Source organism: Pezoporus wallicus, unplaced genomic scaffold (assembly GCF_028554395.1).
Source record: "Pezoporus wallicus isolate ANWC-B61680 ecotype Strahan unplaced genomic scaffold, APGP_CSIRO_Pwel_v1 scaffold_2146, whole genome shotgun sequence".
Taxonomy (NCBI): domain Eukaryota; kingdom Metazoa; phylum Chordata; class Aves; order Psittaciformes; family Psittacidae; genus Pezoporus; species Pezoporus wallicus.
Genome location: NW_026639769.1, coordinates 3,811,884 through 3,832,300, shown reverse-complemented (window position 1 = coordinate 3,832,300; position 20,417 = coordinate 3,811,884). Strand labels below are relative to the sequence as shown.

At 40.5% G+C, this 20,417-nt stretch overlaps 1 protein-coding gene across 2 annotated transcripts in view; it reads right to left on the bottom strand.

The window, feature by feature from the left end:
- NUDT14 (nudix hydrolase 14) overlaps window positions 1-6,885 on the bottom strand; it is a 61,811-nt gene extending 54,926 nt beyond the window's left edge. Inside the window, exon 1 of one of the 2 annotated variants that reach the window (XM_057416102.1) lies at window positions 6,730-6,885. In XM_057416102.1, coding sequence (XP_057272085.1) covers window positions 6,730-6,810 — 81 coding nt within the window. In that variant the 5' untranslated portion in view covers window positions 6,811-6,885. The remainder of the gene's footprint in view (window positions 1-6,729) is intronic. The other variant, XM_057416104.1, reaches the window with a different exon arrangement.
- Window positions 6,886-20,417: the final 13,532 nt, after the last annotated feature.

The following is a 20,417-nucleotide window of genomic DNA, read 5'->3' as shown; positions in this document are numbered from 1 at the left end:
TCCATAAAAGTCCCATACAAAAATAACTTGTACAAATTTCCAGAATTGAATTCAAGTTATATGGCAAAGCAGAAGCAGATACACCTAGATTCCTTAATTTCTTCTTTTAAACCTGTGCTCTAATTGCAAAGAGCACTGTTTCTCCCAAAGGAAATTATGCTCCCTCGGTATTTAATTCCCTAATGTTTCACTTTTCTTTCACCCACATAAAAGAATTATACTGCGCTTCAACCATAATTCCAGTTAACACAGCAGCCATCAGATCAGTCAGATCAAAAATATGTCTCATCCAGGATTCTACCTCTGGCAGAAACCAAAGTGCCTAAGGAAGAATATACTGTTAAAATACTCTCAGCCTCCTGCAATTTGCAGCTCAGGGACTTCCTGAGCTAGAAGCAGTTATGTTTGCATTTAAGATTAATACTATGTACTGACATAATAGACTTGACAAGCTGAAGAAAATGAGACAAATTCTGCAGCAAAAATGGCATCTCCTTTTATTGCACCGCTTTGAAAAAATGAACTACAAATAAATATATTACTCAGTAGCATATTTCCTACTACTAGAGCCTTTTGAAGATTCAACAGAAGACTCACTTGTTTGAACAGGTAACTTAAAAATCTGTTTACTCCCTCAACAGCATCATTTTTAATTGTCAAAACAGAAAAGAATGTTTTATGTTTAGAAAAAAGCAGACGGAAGTTCCAGAGAATGTTTCAGGCAGCTGGGCACATTCATGTTGCAATTTCCATACCAAAAAAAAAAAAAAAAAAATTTGAATGCAAAATCAGATTGTTAATGTTATTGTAACACTGCACTGCTTTGCTTTTTTCATCTTCAAAGATTTCAAGATACTAATGATACAGGCCTCACTTTTTTCTGCATGTATACATATTTTAAACTTCATGACATCTCCAAGACAGTTAAATTGTAAGGCACAGAAACAGGGTGGTTGCTCATGGTCACACAAGAAACCAATAGCCAATCTAAGGTTAAAAATAGAAATTCCTTCTTCACTGATGAATTGCGCATTACTGCTGAAGTACATTTTCTACCCATTTTAAAGTTCATGTTGTGTTAAAATCTACAGACTTGAGAATTACTTCAATATGACTGTAAAACTCCAAGAGATTTTAACTGAATTCCCTTAACACCAAATGAAAATATCATGCATTAAAATTAAACTGAAAGGTGCATTTTTCACATTCAACTTCAAAGTGAATGACTCTAAATATTAAATCAATAGTGGAAATGCAATGAATGCTCAGGCACTGAGCATTCTGCTACTCTTAAGTGCAGAAGGAATGTGAAGCTCACGAACAGCAAATAGTTCCAATTTGCCACTACTGAATGTACAGTTCAGTCGATACAGATGGAGTTTTTGAGGTTTATCCCACATCACTGAAAGAGTTGCCTATTCAACATCCCACAGGCAATTCAAAATACAAACTCACTCACATGCATACTGGAAAAATTACTGATGGTTAATACTAGTCTAGTAGCAAACTTCTAAAAGTTCCTGGGCAGACTGCAAGTATATGTTTATATAATGCAAGGAAACAGTGGCAAGAACTCTCTTGCCAGAACAACCTTCAAACACAAAGCTACAGGAACCTGAGCTAGATCCACAAAGGCTTTGATATGTGAGCTCTGGCCAAAAGCTTTTGTAACAGCTCAAGGTATTATTCCCCCAGCTAGATGCTTCCCCCTGTGAGCTGATGCTTTGCCTCCCCTTGAAGGATACTGTCCCCAGCACAGAGGTCACCAAAAAGAATATGCAAATACAATTCACTTAGTTCTGTGCAAAGCTCAGCAATTTAGCTTAAAGGGCTGCTGGAGGTCTGAACTGGAACAGCAGAGTAAAAGCTGGAGCAAAACTACTTTCTGCTGATTCTCAGGGGTAATAACTGCTACCATGGGGACAAATCATTGCATGCAGTAACTTCTCAAATTATTACAAGATTGACCAGAGCTCTCTCTGTTAAAGCCCTGTGTTAGGGTCCAAATCCAACAGACAGAACCACTAACATCCCTGCTTAGGTGCTGATTAAGAAGACTACATTGAATACGAGTTCCCATTTGGCTACTTAATGCTGCCCCAACTCCTAACAACTCTTCTCAACTGTTACTTCTCAGAGTCTACTTCGTGACAGACTCAGCAGAATTATTAAACTTGATTTTTTTTTTGTCTGTCTAATATATAGGCCAGTGCCTGGATAACACACACAAAAGAGCTGAAGATTTACACACCAATGTGTTTCCCAGCAGTGAGCACACTCTGCTGTGATGTGGGAAGCAGTATTAATTGAAGCAAGATCTTGCAGACTGACTACCACATCCCAGGGAAATGCCCTAGCCCCTGGGCACTGAGTTAATCTCTCATTAGCCATCCCTCCAGGCTCTTGAATACATTATTTATGAAAAGCAGAAAATCTTCAATAGGAAAAAGTGAAAAGAGATTTACCATGGAGTTTCTGGTAAAGAAGCCAATTCTTCAGGACATGATATATGTTTAAAAAAAAAAAAACACAAACAAAAAACCACCAAAAACCAAACCCACTTTAGATAACAAATCAATTTGCACTTTGGGGGCAAGTACACATTAAACCCAGCCACATGCTATCCTATATGTGAGAAAAATTAATTATCTTCTTTCAATACCAAGCAGAACAAAAATATGTAAAAAGGGTTTCTACCAACAAAATGAAGAGGATATTCATCAGGCTAACTGAGATACTTCATCCATCTCTCACCCTCAGGCCACCTCACTTAAAACAACATGGCTTACTTGACTGAGGGCCCCACCTGGGGGAAAGGGCCAATAGCTGAAAATCCTAAGTAGTAAGTGAGGGCCATTTTGAGGAGCTGTTAAGATACTTATTTTGAAGAACACCGTTTAAAACTGTACCTTACCCCTCCACGCTAACCCTAACCAAATATTCCTACAGTTTGCTGAATTGCATGACTCCTTTACTGCACTTTTATTTCTACCTTTGCACTACAGAAAGAGGGAACAAATAATTTTAAAAAGTGATTGGTACAGTGACTTGTCTGGTAAGCCTGGCTATTCGCCACAGCTTGGCTGCCTAACACCAAGCTACATGTTGCCTCAGTCTGCATTGTTCAAAACCTAGAATTCCTTCAGAAGGTACACACCTACTTTTATGCTCTATAGGAAACATTGAGAACTCATCAATTTCACGTAAAGTATGAGTGGGCAAACGAAGAGGATGATCAAAGATCTCATAACCCTCTACTGAGAGAGCAGATCCACCATCAGCATAAATTGCTGTACCACTGGGAACTGCTACAACTTAAGACAACCCTTATGACAGCAAAATAACCAGAAACGTTTTCCTTGTGGTCTTTTGGAAGAATATTTCTATATGTAACCAATGTAACTGGTTCAATCCAAAGGATGACTCAAGCTCTTACAACACAGGGGAACTCAGGACTCAAGCACAAACCTAGAAGGACATTGATGGAGTTTTCCCTAACATGATAGAAACCACTTTAGTTCACTGGAAGTACATACAACTCTGTTTCTGTATGTGTCTGAACATCCAGATACCCGAGCTGGTCAAAACACTAATCCAATCTTTGGGCCTGCAATTTTGAATGTCTTAAGCACCTCTGAGAACAGGCAGATGACCTTCTGAGTCTCTGGCTCCACCCTTGATCAGGTGTGACTACAATTTTCTTCAGGTGCATAACCTGTGTAGGCTTAAAACAGCAGTTTGTTTAGACTTATCCCCTCTCTTGCTGCTCCCAAATGGATCCCCTTCTGATGTCTTGCAGTTTTCTGGTGGTCTGTAAACCTGCTAGAACTAGAGTGTTTAGAACTCAGTTGGGTGCAGGTTGAATGGATGAAGTCACACTAGCAGGGTAAACTCTGATATTATTCACATGTATCTAAATTTATGTTCCACTTATACAGACTGAACTGTTTCAGCTACAGTGATGGGATCCAAATTACATCCACAGAAGTAGCATTTCATTTAGGTGAAATGTCTAGGAATCAATGCTGTAATATAAATGTTCATGAATGCTCAGAAATAATCTTAAAATCACATGTATGTAAAAACCCTTTCAATTTCCTGTTTGCACAGAAAAGCAGTAGTTGTAAAACACAAAGTCATAAAATAACTCCCATTTCATATATGTTCTTGGGCAAAGAATTTATGTTGAAGTATCAATGTCTATTTTAAAAACGTACCTGTTTGAAAATAGATTTCAAAATCTTAATCTTCAAGGCCCAAATTATCCTTCATCAATATTATATGAACACAAGAATACGCAGCAGTGAATCTTCTTCAGACTATAATGAACTATAGTGGACATGTTACAGCTTCACAAAATGTACCTGTAAGATCACCCAAGCCTTCTGCTTACATCATGATGCCACATATTGCATCCAAACTAGTTTCAGTTTTCATAGTGCAGCAAATGTCAGTATTTAAGTTTTCCTCATATAGATTATTCTCTTATTCAGAAAGACTTTTTTATAAGATCTGGGTTAAGCTCAGCAAGCAGGTGCAGGGAATCCATGGAAGGGGGAAACTAATATTACTCTAAGATACAGCAGCAATTAGGAACTAAGAAGAAGAAAAGTTTCTTTTTTTAGCTAGTGAATAAAAAAAGTTGGACAGGGGGAAGGCCTACTCAGCATAAAACCATTAAGATCAAGGGCTAGATTTCGTAAATAATTTTCAGTCTTAGATGAGTGGTGGAATTTTCAGAAATTCTTAAGCAGATCATGCACCTATTTCATTTAGATTTTAAACCCTAAACTGTTTACTTATTTAATAGGGTTTTCAGCAGGCCTAAATCCCTTTGAAACAATTAGTCAAATGACTGAAAATACTCAGTATTTCCTCTGGTTAGTAAGTCAGTTTTTAAATACAAAATATGTTTTTAATAAACATAGGACTTGTCTCCCAGGTCAGGTGCAGGAAGTTGTGCATTTGTTGTTTATGCTCCCGGTAGGCTGGACGAAAGCCAGCTCCTGTACAAATGTCATATAAACTACAATTTCATGTTCATTTTAAGGCAGTGCTGTGGCCAAGAGAAACAGTCTCTGCCCTCAGCCAGTCCCCAAACACTCATCCCTAACCACCACATTACCACCTTCCCTTTGCCAGCATAAGCATTTGAATTAAATCAAAAGATTTTGTTCAGGTTAAAACTAACTTTTTTTTTGGCCAATTAGGTATTACCTGGACCACATTCCTCATCTAGCTCCAAACACTTGTGCAAGGAGAAGAAGTAGCAAGATGTGCAGAAAAGACAAGTCTGTATCTTTTGGTGGCAATACTGGTCTCTTGTCAAATCATAGCACGCAACCAAACACATCCTTGTTTCTTCTTCACCATACTCATCTCATTGAAGGTACTTTTATTCAATTAAATATAATTTTGTAATACTGTTTTGTACATTTTAATTAAATCTCACTTTTCATGTAAATAGAGCATGACTCAGAAATTAAAATAAAATTAAGAAGTAACTAACCCAGAAAAATTCAGAACATGAAAGAATGTTCTTCAGGTTTTCTGATCCCTAAAAATAAATCATTAATTCAATGGAAAGCCTTCACCTGTTCACAAATGTTTTACTTATCCCAAGATGAGAAGTAGGCTTTCTTTAGGAAAATTACATACAAAATGTATTCTTAAAAAAGGTGAAAAGATGGATTTATCTGTTTTGATGCAAGCTACTTGAACCCTTGCTTTTCCTTATCTCATTGCTGGACTTGGAACACAGCTCCTCTATGTGCATTCCCTTTTCTGTATTTTCAACTGATGTGTTTAAGAGCAACACAAAGTAAGAGAAGATATGGTCTGCAGCGTACATTTCTAGGGGCTGTCCAAATCCTGCTGCATTGTCACTTCCATGCCTCTCCCTGGGTAAGAGTTCAGCCTGGACGGGCCAATGCTGCATCATCAGCTACAGAAACAACCAGCTTCACGCATGACCTCTCTCACACAAAATGCTCAAGGAATCCTTTATTGCAAGAAGCGACTTCCCTTTCGCACCTTGCCTGCCACTGACGGAGGTGCCAGTTCTCAGGGATCCTGTGAAAGGTGACTCACATTGATGTAAAAATGCTGACCAGGCATGATTTCTCAATGTAGCAACCTGCTGCGCTAAGGGCTAGTCAGCAATGGGCTCGATCTGAAAACTACCAGCACCAAAGAAAGGCCCAAATCAAGAGGTGTCCACTCAAAGGTGAAAAACCATAACGGGGTTAGGACGACAGTCTCGGACCTCGCTGAGGTTGCGGGCACCGGGGGTCATGGCAGGCCCGTGGAGGAGCTGGAGTGGGTGGCAGACCCCACGGCAGTGACCCCACGGCCTTCCCAGCTACGACCGCTGCGCGACTAGAACCCCGCCCGCCCCGCTGCCCGGGGAAGGCTGCTGTGGGAGGGTAGCGGGAGCGCAGCCGGCGGAAGAGCGGTTCCGGGCGGGGCGGTAGGGCGCCACGCGCCTGAAGCACCGCTGCCCTCTCCCAAAATGGCGGAGGCGCGGGGGAGATGACAAGACGGCAGGGGGACCGCGGGCCAGCCAGCTCATCTCCCTCGGCCTCCAGGCCCGCCGCGCGGCTACGAGTCAGCAGGGGCTTCGCCGCCCGGGAGAACGAAGGGGCTGGTGAAAGGGACGGGAGGATCTGGCTCGGCCGTGAGGGAAGGGGCTGGGCGATCGCCAAGGGGCGAGCTGCTGGAGCCACTTACCTGTCTGTAACAGAGGCGGTAAGGCCGCAGGTAGATGGAGGAGGTGCAGGGTTTGAGCGCCAGATCCTCGATGGCCTCCATCCCTGCCGGGGCAGCGGCCGCCAGGAGGAGGAGGAGGAAGGAGAGAGGCGCGCGCAGCCGCTGGCGGCAAGGCCGAGGACGGCGAGCAGGCCCGGGGCACCGGCGCGGTACGGAGTCCGGCAGCTCCTTCCCTCCGTGCGCGCCGGCCCGGGGACGGGGCTGCGGCACCCTGCTGCTCGCTTCCCTCTAAGAGAAGAACGCTAGGTTTCATTCCCAAAACGGAGACACGGGTAGCAGCTCGCAGGAGTCTTGTCACTTTTACTCCTTAAAACCACCTACTTGTGCTGCTGTTTTCTTAAAAGTTGGCAAAGGTTCTCTGGGGCGTCAGTCATTTGCACACATTACACCAAAATGTATGTGTTACTTCTGCATTAAACAGAAAACAGGTCCCCCCCTTGCGAGCCTGAAGGCTTGATGTAAGCTGTGTGCTGAATTTTGCTGCGATCCTGGGCATGTGTCATGTTTTGCAGGATGATGACCTCGATGAGACACTGGAGCAGATTGCTTTGGAAAGTTGTGGATACCCCATCCCTCGAAGTGTTCAAGGACAAATTGGACAGGGATTTGACCACCTGATTGCGTTGAAGATGTGCCTGTCTGTGGCAGGGTGGTTGGAACTAGCATCTTTAAGGTCCCTTCCAGCCCACACTATTCTGTCATTCTATGAAAAGCGCAATCTCATTTCTGCCTGCATTGTGTTTTCATGTCAAAATGGGAGTTTTATGAATGGTGTGGAAAATGCAGGTACAAATAAAGACTTGTTGGTAGCCAGCAGTGTGTCCTTATTTTATACTGTGGTATTCTATGTGAAAGTAATGGAAGTCTTCATAATAATGGTTCTATGATTTGGTGCTTTTCAAACTTTACCTCTCAGGGTCGGCTTCAGTCATGGCTACATACCCAGTCCACGGCAGAAGAGTAAATGCAGTTTCATTAGACTCCTCTGGCTGTTTTCAGCAATAAAATTACAAAATAATTACCCTCCCCCCACCCCTTTAAAAAAAAAAAAATAAAACACTATTAGATTTAGGGATTTCCTGATTTTCATGGGAGTTTGTTCATCGTTATGTAACATTAGGTTAAATTCCCTTTGGTTTTTTAGTACTCCTGATAACAATTTTCTAGGTTCATTAGCAACAGAGCTCATAATTTGTGGTGTCTGAATTGTTTTCACTTGCCACGCAGATGTTTCAGTGCACAGCTATTTTAGTTTCTGTATAAATCAAATTATGTTGTCACTATATTGACCACACAGAATAATTTGAAATTTCTTGTGTTTGTTTCTCTTTTTCTCTTTCAATCTATTTCTCTTGCATCACAAAGAAAGTACCACATATGTTATGTGGTAGGAAGCATCTTAGCAGTATAGCTAAAAAAATCCAGCTCCAGCAATTAAAAAACTCACTAAGAAGTAAATAAGACAGCATTTACATTGCAAAATGCTTACGATCAGTTCTGATAATGCAAGTGACAGGTGTTTGGTGGGACTGAATAGTGTGGTTTTTAAAGTATATTTGCAAAGCTGTTGTAACAAAAAGGCTACAATGTATTTTACTAGCTGACTTTGAAAATATTTGTGTAACTCTATTTGCATCATTGGCTATGTCCCTCTATTCTGGGTTTCTTTCAGAATGATCTTGAGGTCATTCAGAGCTCCTGGGAACTTAAGCTGTATTTTTCTATTAAATTATTTCAGTCTTCCAAGTCCAGTTCAAGTATAAACACAGTTTCCATGCACAGCAAGTTTACAGTATCTCTGTTTGCTTCTGTTAAAAGTTACCCGCTACCCACGTTGATTCAGCCAGTTAGATTGCCATTTTCAATAAACATTCTGACACCACTTTAAGGTTTTGAGTGTGTGTGTGTTTTGGGGAACATGTCATAGCATGTGATGGATTGCTTATTCCATTCTTAGTATTAGTTGGGAAGCTTTGGGGTTGTGATGTGTCACAGACCTGATCTCGCTAATGTACGTGGAACAGTTGAGTTCAATGTCACAGGGAAACACATTTCAGGGTGCTCTAGCATTACACTTGCAGATGAAAGTGGTAGACTTCTCTATTGGAAAATGTTCTTTGTAAGTCTGCTTGCTGAACTAAGGGTTTAACAGACTGAGGAGCTGCCTTAGTGTTATCTTTTTACAGTTGAAATCGGAGCAAGAAAATAAATAGGAAAGATACGCCCTGTGTAGTGGGACTAGGATTGAGTAGCTGGACCTGATTTTCATTACTATTCTTCTTTAAGGCCTAGATACCCCATGCAGCAAGTGGCTTTGCCTTTGTCAGCCCAGGAACAATCCTGAGAAGGAAATTCCCAATTCCAAAGGACAATAATGAAGGGGAACAATTTATATTTGCATGGATGAGATGCACTTCTTCTTTCCTGTTCCTTTGCACTACTTTTGTGTCTTCCCTGCACTGACCAGTGCAGCGACACTGACCTGGCCCAAATGCACTGGCTTCACAGCGAGAAGTATGAGAGGATACAATGCACAGACACTACTAAGCAGCTCAGCTTAGGGGTCGGGAGAGCCCTGTTCACACATAAATTCCCACCAGGGCACATGCCCACATGCCACTTTGCTGGAGTAACTTGATTCCAGAGGATGTTGAGAGACCAGGATTTTTTGCTCACACAGATCGCTGCCCCATATGGATTTATAACTTCAGATAACAATCAGCTTGCAGATCTCTGAACTACTCTGTTGTGTGTTATTTGACATCCCTGTGTGCCTGCTCCTTTTTAAAGCAAAAGTACTAGTGGTGGTGTTCCTCTAAAAACTTTTGAAAATCGACATTCATAATTCCAAAGTGTTCAAGGACTGTGTTCATGTCTGTTTTATTCAGTAAGATGGTTGTGATACTAACATTAAAGCCCGTGTTTAACTGCTTGCAAAATCTTTCATTTTTGATTAGTACTACTCCAGAAATTATCATTTACATTTCTATGATACTGTGCCTAGATAATTAATTCCCAAACTTCTTACATCCTGGATTACTCATGGCTATCATAGTTTCTTTGCAGAGCACAATCCAGGTTTATGCTCCTAACTGAAAGAAGCTTTCAATGATATATTCCCCCAAACCAACTACATTGTGCCATCATATCTTCCTTGCTAAGTGTTACTGTTACTTTGACTCCCAAAACCCAGGAACATGTTAGAATGACAGTTTGCCTTTCACTACGTTAAATGTGTTCCTTTACCTTCTTTAGAAGAGGCTTCTGTATTATATGTTGTTTTCTTGCCTTTTAAAATAAGAGAGAAGGGTTGTGAATGTTGTTATGTCTGGTTCCCTCATGGGTTCTTTAGTTTTCTGGAGCTGCTGGTCTCCTATTGTAAGCTACTAAAATCTAGATGTTGTGCTGGCACAGGCTCTGACAGGTCTGAGGATGGTTTGGGTAACAGTGTGATAAACAGCCTAATAAAGAAAAGCAAAAAACAGGAGTAAAAGTTTGTTTCTTTCCTGGAAAGAAGGATCAGCAGAGTAGGTCAACAGGCAGAATGGAAAAGAGAAGTGTCTTGTCTGGATTTGAAGAGTCTTAAGGGAAGATTCATTGGGATTTCTTATAAAAAATGAAATGTTAACCTTAGTGTTAAAAATGAATTCTTTCCGCAGGGTAGGGTTCTCTGTTTAACAGACTTGTCTTTCCTTCAAAGAAGTGTTTGCTCTGTGTTACTTTGTGAGTAACTTTTACTACCAGCAAAATACCCAATCAATTTTTCAGTTGCTGTTTTAAAAAAACATCCCCTTGAGCTTGAAGTTTCTGCCAGCAGAGTTCTTCCTTCCCTGCCCCTTACAGAGCCAGTCCTTGGGCATGTATTCTGCAGAGGGTCAGGTTGCATCCTCATTAGCAGTTTGTTTTATTGCTGTTTGCTTTGGGACGCAAGGGGAATGTTTCCTGTGCAAGCTTGGTGCTACTGCCCTTCTGCTCGTGGTGGCTCCCGGAGCCAAGCGCACACTCACCTCCACCTGCGTGCATGGGTATGGGTATGCAGGGAGCCAGGACAGCCCTTTGCCACCTGCCCTAGCCCATCTGTTCAGGCATTAGCCCCACTGTTTACTGTGGGTGGGCACCTAGGAATGTCCCTTGTGGTACTTCCCTCTTCCTGCTAGAGCTTAGCAAAGTGCCTGAGCTGCTGGGCTCATTCATGCACAGTTAAGCAGCACTTTTTCCATAGTGATCTTTTGTGCGTGTGCGTGTCTGCATGTGCTTTTAAATATAACCAGCAATCCTTACCAGGCTTGCTTTGCTCTTTGACATTCCATTGCTCATGAACAAAAAACACCAAGTCCTCATCCTTTCTTATCTTCAGAGGGCTCCTTATTTTATTACAAAGTGTCATTACTTTCTTATATTTTTTTGATACTTACGAGTACTGTAGTTACTAAGATATTGCATGAAAGCAACTAGAGGCATGCTGACTTCCAATTCTCAGTTTTCATTCTTAAAAAATGCTTTCTAACCCTTATGGTTGCAGAAAAAAAACAGGAAATGTAAACGATGGTAAACCTATGGTCTGTTAAACGCAGGACCTGTGCCAAGGCAGTGACACATATTTGGTAGACAGGCTTTGATGCTGGGGTGAGAGATAACCTGAATCCCCAGCACTAAGGGAAAGCAGCTCTAAAGGGGCTGCTGAAGCCAGCAGGCTTTGGCTGACCCAGGATCCAGCTGCATGCCTGGTTCAGCCCCGTGCAGCAGCAGATGGCTGGGACACCAGCAGAGCCATTGTCTTCTGCCTGGAAACTGCTCCCAGAACATCCTCCTCATCATCATCTCCCCGGACTACATGCATTTTTTGTTAAGGGTATCAGGAAGGTTGGACACCTTTGCTGTACAGGCTTACTGGGAAGGACCAGTGAAAATGTCCCAAATCCAGTATCTCCTGTAATCTTCTGTTGGGAATCCTTATGGTTGGCACATTGAAATCTCATCCTCTTCATGTGGGCCATCCTTGCATTGCCACAGAGATGTTAGTTTTGAGCACTTCTCTGGGGTTCCTTCTGTAATGAAGTGGCTGTTGTGAAGTTTGGCTTCTAAAGTTTACCCCTTAGGCTTCTTCAGAAAAGCAAGCCTGAAGCTGCCAATATCTAGCTTTTAATTATTATTCAGTTCTGGGGCATAACCACCCTGGTTACATTCATGAAAGTCAGGAATCATGCTTATGCGATTCTTCTGGCATTGTAAATAGAGCCCTAGAGAAATTTGTTTTTATTTTAGTAGTAACTTTTATGAGAGATTACTTTTCTTTTAAAATAATTTACATTTCTATAACAAAATATGAAATTAGAGGTCTTACACTGCAGTGCATAACATTATGATGTTCCAACAGTTTTATTCACCATTAGTTGGTTCAGAGTTGCTTTAATCACATGAATAGCCTCAGTCCAAAGAACTTAGAGTAATTATTCATGTATGGGTTTGCAGAATTTGGTTCATAAGGACTGACAACATGAGCAAGAAAGGTATGGTACATGGTATTGCTGATGCACACCACAATGAGTTAGAGGAATATTTCAGTTTGTTTCCCTTAGATGTTTTCCTTAGTTCCTCCTTGTTTTCAGACAAGCCAAGTCTCTTTTAATGAGAAGCAACCATCTTGGTCTTTACTTTGCAAAGTCAAGTACAGTCTCATGGCTGTAGTGAAAAACTTACTTGTGCCTAGTAGAATATTGTAATTTCACAGAAGAGCTAAAATTTATCTATCTATCTATCTATCTATCTATCTATCTATCTATCTATCTATCTATCTGCCTTGTGAAATGAAAAGCTGATACAAAGCTCTTTTTTCAGTGCATACCATCATTAAAATCCTTGAACTAAATACAGCAAGAAAAAATAATTTAAATATATTAATTGCAAGTATGGATGTCATGTCATCAAATCAATCTCTAAAAATACCAGAAAAAAAACCTCTTCAATGTAAACAGGTAATATGTCAATTAGACAGTTCATAAGATACTCAATATAATATGACAAGTTGCAATATGGTATAATGTAGGAAGAGGGAGGTGATAACATGGGAAGTAAATCCTCATTTCTAGCTTTTCAGCTGGGGGAAGAGCAAACACATAGTCTGAAAAAAAAATAAGAAACAATATGCATGCAAAATGTAGATCTTTTAAATTATTTTAATTACTATCTAACAAATGTTGCCTGCAGCTAACAGAGTGAAAAATATTAGAGGGAAGACTGATTTTTCAATAAGCTCCTCTCTAATGAGGGAAAAAAGAAAATGATAACACCTTGTTGTTTGTGTTACAGTGCCATGTACAGCTACAATCTGGTTCTCATTATGATAGAAACTGTTCAAGTACAGGTAGAGAAATGGTGTCTTTCCTAAAAGAGCTGGAAACCTGTTCATACAGAGGAACAAACAAGGCTAACTGAAGGAGAGTAAAGGAATAAGAACAATCTGCTTTTGTTTACCCCATATGTATGTAATAGAAGTGGAAGGAGAAAACTATTTTGATTTCTCAGGGAACCTTGATGTTCCAATAGTTTGAAATTGTCTGCAAAAAGGGCTGGAGCCAGAGCTGTTGGATACTGGAATGTTGGCCATGGCTCTAGCCATGCCCCTTGTATCTCTGAGCTCTCCAATCACCATGACACTGTGCTGTGCCTTGTAGACTGCCCTAGACTGCAGGTATTATAAGTCCAAGGGTCCTTAATATGTAGGCAGTTTGCCTAGCAAGATTTGTTGAAGCTCTGGGAGTTGGAAGCCCTGGTCCTTAGGAGACTACCAGCTGCTGCTCAGAAGCTGGTCCTGGCATTGCTCCAGTGGAAACTTGCCTGTTTTCTGAAGGAATTTAATTGAATACTTCTCTGTATGAAATGTTTCTGTTTGGTAAATTGAGACATGCCAAAAAAAAAACCAAAAAAAAAACCAACCCAAAACCCCAAAGCTTCTTCCCCCCCCCCCCCCAGATGTAGGGAACAGGTAGGCTTCTATTTTGACATATTTAAATATAAGTACATGTATATGTGATTTATGAGGGAGAAAGGTAAGGAGACACAACTGGACATTTTCCTGCCTATTCTTCATTAGGCATACTGTATTACTTTCATATTTATTTGTATTGCATCACTTACTTAGGAATTCAGAACTTCATTGTGTTCAGCAGTATCAAAACACAGAACAAAACAGCCTAAATGCTTTTGTGAGATTCTTGTGGTTAGAAGTGAGTTGGAGTAGAGCTCCAAGGAAGGGTAGGGTATGCTCTCCGCAACTTAGTTCAGGGAGGTGTAACTTCTCATCAAAGAGCGTGTGTGAACAGCCTGGAGAATGAAGACTGGGAGTGCTACAGCAGTGAGGAACATGGCCTGGAGATACGGAGCATCAGGATTTCAGCATAGGAGAGTTGAAGTTAGGAAACAGCACAGGGATCAGACTGGTTGAGTTGAGGTGATTTAGCAAGTAACCTGCAAGCAGCTGAGCTCATCTGTTATTGAGGGCTTGCTGGAAAGTTAGAGTTTGGGTCTTTAAGAGAATCAAACTGAAAAATAAAATCCTAGGCATCTTAACATTGGACTCTCAAAACTGTTGGCATTGACATTTCGTAACTTTTGAGGGCTTGACTGAAGCCTTGACAAGTTTTTTTAATAAATGTTCTGCATACTTAGACATTTTCACTTCTTTGGTTATAGTTCAGCAAAAAATCTCCAACAAGGAACCCACAAAAATCAACCTTTCCCCCTCCTTCCTACTTGTGAAATTCTCTTGCTGGATTTATTGTTTTGTGCTGTGTTCTCAAAGGCTGCATAGAAGGTTTCCAGAATATTTTAATTGGAGATTTGGGCATTAGTATGCTCACAGTAAAACAGCCCAGGGATATCTAATCCTAATCTCTGTTGATCTCCTGGAGCAGCCTATTTTCACTTTACTTTAGCAATGATCCTTCTCTTAATGCCTCTTCCTTGCCTGTAGCCACTCTATTAGAAAGCCTGCAGAATGGAAGTGGTGGATGTATTTAATACTGATTGATAGGTGTCAAGACCAAAGAAAATACACTGTCTGTTAGGCTACCTGCTTATGCATAGGATGTTGCACCTCAGCTGAACAAGATGGACAAGACATGGGGCATTAGGATCTGAAGTTTGCTTGTGCTGTGCAAGGGGTATCATTTCTTTTAAATCGATAGGGAGCTATTCACTGCATTGCTTTTTTTTCTGAGACTAGATATGAGATTCTCATAATTAAGCAGACTGTATGAAGAAAATAGCCTCCATAACAATAAGGAACTACATATTGTTTCAACCTTAGTGCTGTACAATTAACCACTACGGTTTTCTACTTTGTATTTTAAAGATATACAATCCATGTATGCTAATATATCTGCAATAGGGATTGTCATGATGTAGAGCCAATCTTTGGCAGAAACAATAAAACAGACTCACAAACAGGTGGTTCTCATCACTGGATGCATAATGCTGTGTGTATGCATTTTATCCTTTTGCCTAATGCCCTGATCCTGTAGAGAATGCCATTCTCTCTGGACATAGATGTGTATGCATTTGCTGGAGTAGGTAACTAAGTACTTCCTTCACTGAGGCATCCCACTTAGCTCCTGCATAAATCTGCCTACACAATCAGGTAAACCAGTAGCACATTATCTGTCCTTGCTAAGGACAACATGCTGTTTTGTTTACTTCAGGAAGGAAAATATATTTAGAGTGAATGTGGATGTTCTGTTCATCATTTGTGTGTGACCAAATTCTAAGCTCTTTCAGACTGCTGTAAATCCAAAAGAAGCAACTGAAGTCAGCGCAGTTCCTGGGGATTTGTGCTACTGCAAATGAGAACATAATGGAGATTTTTTTTCTCCCTCATTCTTGTTGTAATGAGAATAAAAGCTGGAATATCAGCCTGGCTATACTTCTTTGCTGTGCTCATGTTGTCATAAAATGGACATAATTTAAACCTTTTTTATATATATACATTTGGAGTAGAACTGAAGGAGAGCCTTGATGGTTTCTTATTTTACAGGGATATAAACATATAAAGTCATTTTTCTTTTACACATGAGTGAGGAAGCATAATTTACTTGAAAGGACCCTATTACATACTCCGTACTGTATTTGTTTATCTAATTGAATAGAGGAGCATTTTCTCCAGTTTCATAGTTAAGCTAATAAACATTTTTCTTTTTATTGCGGCAGTAATGTTTGGCATTTGGGTTGGGCAACACCCATTTAAACTTGGATTTATTTTATGGCATTGATTAAGCAAAACTCCAAGTACATTTTCACTCTCTTGCTTTCACTGTTACCACCAGTTGAGTATCTGTCAAAAGATGCTGAAAGCCTTTCTTACAAGTTGCCTGTATTATGTTGTCTGTGTTTCCAAAACCACTGGGTCTCCTCACAAACTTTACATTTTGCTTCACATATCTCTGGATTTATTCTGTGTGCAGCAAGTCATAGAGAAATGAGCAGAGGGATTTTAAATGGACCTACATGTATAATTCCTGTTAAAATAAAGAGGAAATCAGTGGAAAGCATACTGAATCTTTTTCTGTTAATGTGCCACACTCATACAAATACATCTGCCCATCCGCTCTGCTTAGTTCAAACCAGGAACACCATGTTTATAGGAGTGCTTAAAAAGCCTTTATTTTCACTGTCAGTTAGATGATGCTGTTGGCATTCATAGACGTAAAAATATTTAAGATTGCTTTGCTTATTTTTTTATTTTTTTTTACTCTATAAATGGCATTCTGGATTCTGCTCCCTGTATCAAATAGCTCCTGGAACATCCCTCCTAATCAGTTCCTTTTGGGAGCAGAATCTGTGCTCGTTCTGAAGCTGCACCAGTGCCTGTAGTACATGGGGGCTGCAGATGAGATCTTTGTCACAGAAGCCTGAGATCAATTCACCATTCCGGGCCATGTAGTAAGTGCATTCCTGACTGAGTGTTACATCATTTTTATTTTCCTGGGACAGCGTTGCACTTTGTCTCCTCACTGAAAGAGCTATGTTCATTAGATACAGGAAGTCCTGCTAAACATCCATAACGTTACATTAACAGCTGCTGGTAGATCTTGAATGCCCAATGATCAGGGGAAAGTTTGCAAGAGATTTGGCGCTTCTTTGCTATGATTGTTTTCTTTAGCATGCTTCAGAATCTAAAGTTCTGTTTAAAAAAAGGGCAGTTAATCCTTAAGGTTGCAAGGAAAACTTAGACCATGCACCAGATGGAAATCAGTGCAGTAGTGTCTGAAAGCAGACAGATAGATATGCTTAGAAGCAGTCTGAAGGCTGATACTATTTGAAATAAAGGAAAAGGAGTTGTGAAGCAGTCATGCAACTTGGATACCATCCATATAGTACAGAGAATCTGCAAGTCTGCGGTGAGTCCTGTCTTGTTTTACATCATTGATAGGTTTGTTTTTTTGCCAGTGACTCGAGTGAAACACAATTTTTGCTCCTGTTGATTTGTGCTCATTCTGTTCTGTACAGACAGCTTCCATTACTTCCTTTGGCAGTGCACACAGCTGACTTAGTAACAGAGCTGACTGGAAAAAAATACTTCCAATCTATAGAAAATAAATTTATATTTCTCCACTTGTGTAATGCTCTTACCAAGCAGAGACAACTGAGGGATAAATGAAAACTGTTTTAAAAGCTCTGGGTGGAAGAAAATCATTTTCTCACAACAAGAAAAAAAGAAAGAACATGGCTTGTGAATGAGATGTTTGATTTGAACTGTTTTGACCTATATGAAACACTTGTGTTGGAGTTGATAAGCTCAGTGGCTGCTTTGTGTGAAGTCATGTCTTCAGGAATCTGTCTTTCAGACTGTTACTCCTTTGAGTTAGTCAGTGGGTTACTCCTTTGCCCAAGCTTGGGATCTCTGACACCTCTCTGTGGGTGAGATTTAACAATATTTCTACAGATTATTTTCCAAAATAATCTATTGCTCATGTCATGAGGAGTGCTGCATGTTCACCTCCAATCCAATTTATAGGACAAACTCTCTGTTGACATAATGTTGCTGATTTGTTGGAGGAAAATCAATCCTACATCCTCCTGGATGTCAGCTCTGAAAAGGTAAAAGGATCTCTTACAGTGGCTTGTAGTGTTTGGGAGGAAAAATAAATTTACATAAAATTACATATCATACTTTTGAATCCAGATGTATTCCCAGTGCCAGCAGTGAACAGGGGATGGTTTCAGGGAGTTTCATGGGCCACAGAGGTGATGTGGTCCACAAGCATGTGAAATCACCTTCATTTCTGGTCCCTCCAACACAGGAAAGTGCCCACAACCATAGCAGACTGCTTGGGAGTGAGAGCTCTGCCAAACGAATAGTACAGAGTTCGTAGCAACTGATGGCTAAAACGGGTAGGCAGCTGATATCAGTATGGACAGTGTCCATACCAGGGAACTGCACTAAGAGACAGCAAAGGTAAAACAAAGGGATAATCAAAGAAATGCCCATCTGATGGATGTACATGTTTGCATACAGCTCCTTGAAACACACCTAGGTGCCTGGCAGCTCTAGGTTGTTGATGTTCTTAATAATGCACATGCAAGACCATACATGGTACCATTTGCTTTAATAGTAGTAATTAGTAGGCCAGCAGAATAAACAAGAATTTTATGAAAATGAGAACTGATCCATTCATGGATGGCTCTGGGACAAAGATTGAATCCCGTGCACATCATCAGTCAGTGTCCCCCCCAAGGTATCTTTGCATGCTTTTTTTTTGCCTAATTCATCCTTGCAGAAAAATGTTGTATGGCACTGCTGCAAGAGCAAGTTTAAATAAGAAAAAAGGATGTGTGTTTCCAGCAGTGGGGATAATTCATCACTGGAGCACATGTTCCAAGGAAAACCATCTCATGGTGGCTGATAGTTAACACAATATTTTTTGGTAGTTTGTAGACAAGTTGACAGATTCCTCTAAGTTTCAGCTGTAAAGGGCTTTGTGACACGAGGCCAGGAGGGATTTACCTGGGGAGAAGAGCACAGCAGAAAACACGTTCGTTCCAGTTCTCCACTACCTCCTGTCTCCTCTTGCCTGGTTTCCCTCCTGTGGGAGAATCCTGGGAGGACAACCCACAGTGCTGGTGTCTTTTGTGCTGTGTCTCAGTGACAACGTGGCTGCTCCCTTGGTATGCAAGATGATGTAGAAGAAAGAGGACTTAGGTTTCATGTTTTTGCCTCTTCACCCCTCCTCTTACCCTTTCCTCCCTTGATATTGGGGAGTTAAATGCTGCTGGAAGAAAAGGGAGAGAGATCTGGCTTTAAAGGAGATGAGTCCTAGAACAGAACAGTAGTCTCTTATTTCTACCTGGTCACAGATAATAAGTTGTCAGCAACATCCGTGTTATGCTACATCCATGTTATGCATCCATGTCATGCTACATCCAGAAAGAGAACATGCTTGAAGCCCTTAAGTGTTGTTAGTGTTTTCTGTCAGCCAACAACAACAACAACAATGAAGCATTGAGTCCCAGAGTCCTGGAGATTGGCCATAATGTAACAAGGATTCAAAATAAATAAGCATTTAAGTTTCCCTGCACTATGAGTGGAGTCTTTAAGGCTTTTGTATATTTCTGCATAAACTTGGAGTCTTGAGATGAACTATTTAGGTGAAAGATAAGTCTTTCTTCTCATTGTGATTTCTTGTCTTCATGAACTTAGACACCCAGTACTGTAGGATAAAGAAATACATCAGAAAACTTGTGATAATATCCTTTAATCTGGCAACACTAGATGCTATCGTACCAGAGAATGGGACTGTTGTGAGACTGAAGATGAAACCCTGCTTTTAGCTAGAGAATTAATTTTAACATGCACCCACGTGTGTTTAATAAAACCAGATTTCCACCTTCCCAAATGCAGTTTTAGTCAGAGCAGCATATTTTGCAGTTCCCACTCAAGCCAAGCCATATGTGATAGTAATGGCGATGTTATTGACGCAGGGAAAGTTGAATCAAATACCATCACAATCTGTCCCGTGCTTCTTAGCTAGCAATCTGAGCAGGAAAGTGTTAAATCTGCTCCAGAAATGCTGTAATGGGAGATCTCCAGTCACCTTTACCTCCTAGGTCACTCGCATACCAAGTAAAGAAGTAGATCCTCCAAATTAGGTAATTCTGTTTGCTTCATTCTGAAAGATTTTTATTACAATAAAAAGTGTTGTCTGTTTCTTCTCCCAGACAGAAAACAAACATTGGCAACTAAAGTGGTGGAAGACAAATACTTGGTGCTGGGCAACTTGATTAAAATGTATTCCTTGTAATGAGTGGTGCCTCCCTTATCCTGTCATTGTGTTCAGACAAAAAAAAAAGAAAGAAAGAAGAGAGCCTGCCTTTTCCCATGTATAGTCACATTTTCCAAGTTCAGACAAAATGAGTTTTATAAAAAGCTCTAAAAAAAAAAGAGTTAACTTTGACTTTTAGTTAATCAGAGGCAATGAAAGCAATGTTGTGCATCTTGTATATTAGAAAACTGTTGAAGCTAGTGCTCTATATAGCCTACTAGAGAAGGAAGATAATACTGATAAAAATCATTGTGGGATACTTGTTATCTACACTTTGCTTAAAGGTTTGCTACTAAAATTGAAGCTGAATTTTACTTAAAGCAGTGGGGAAGG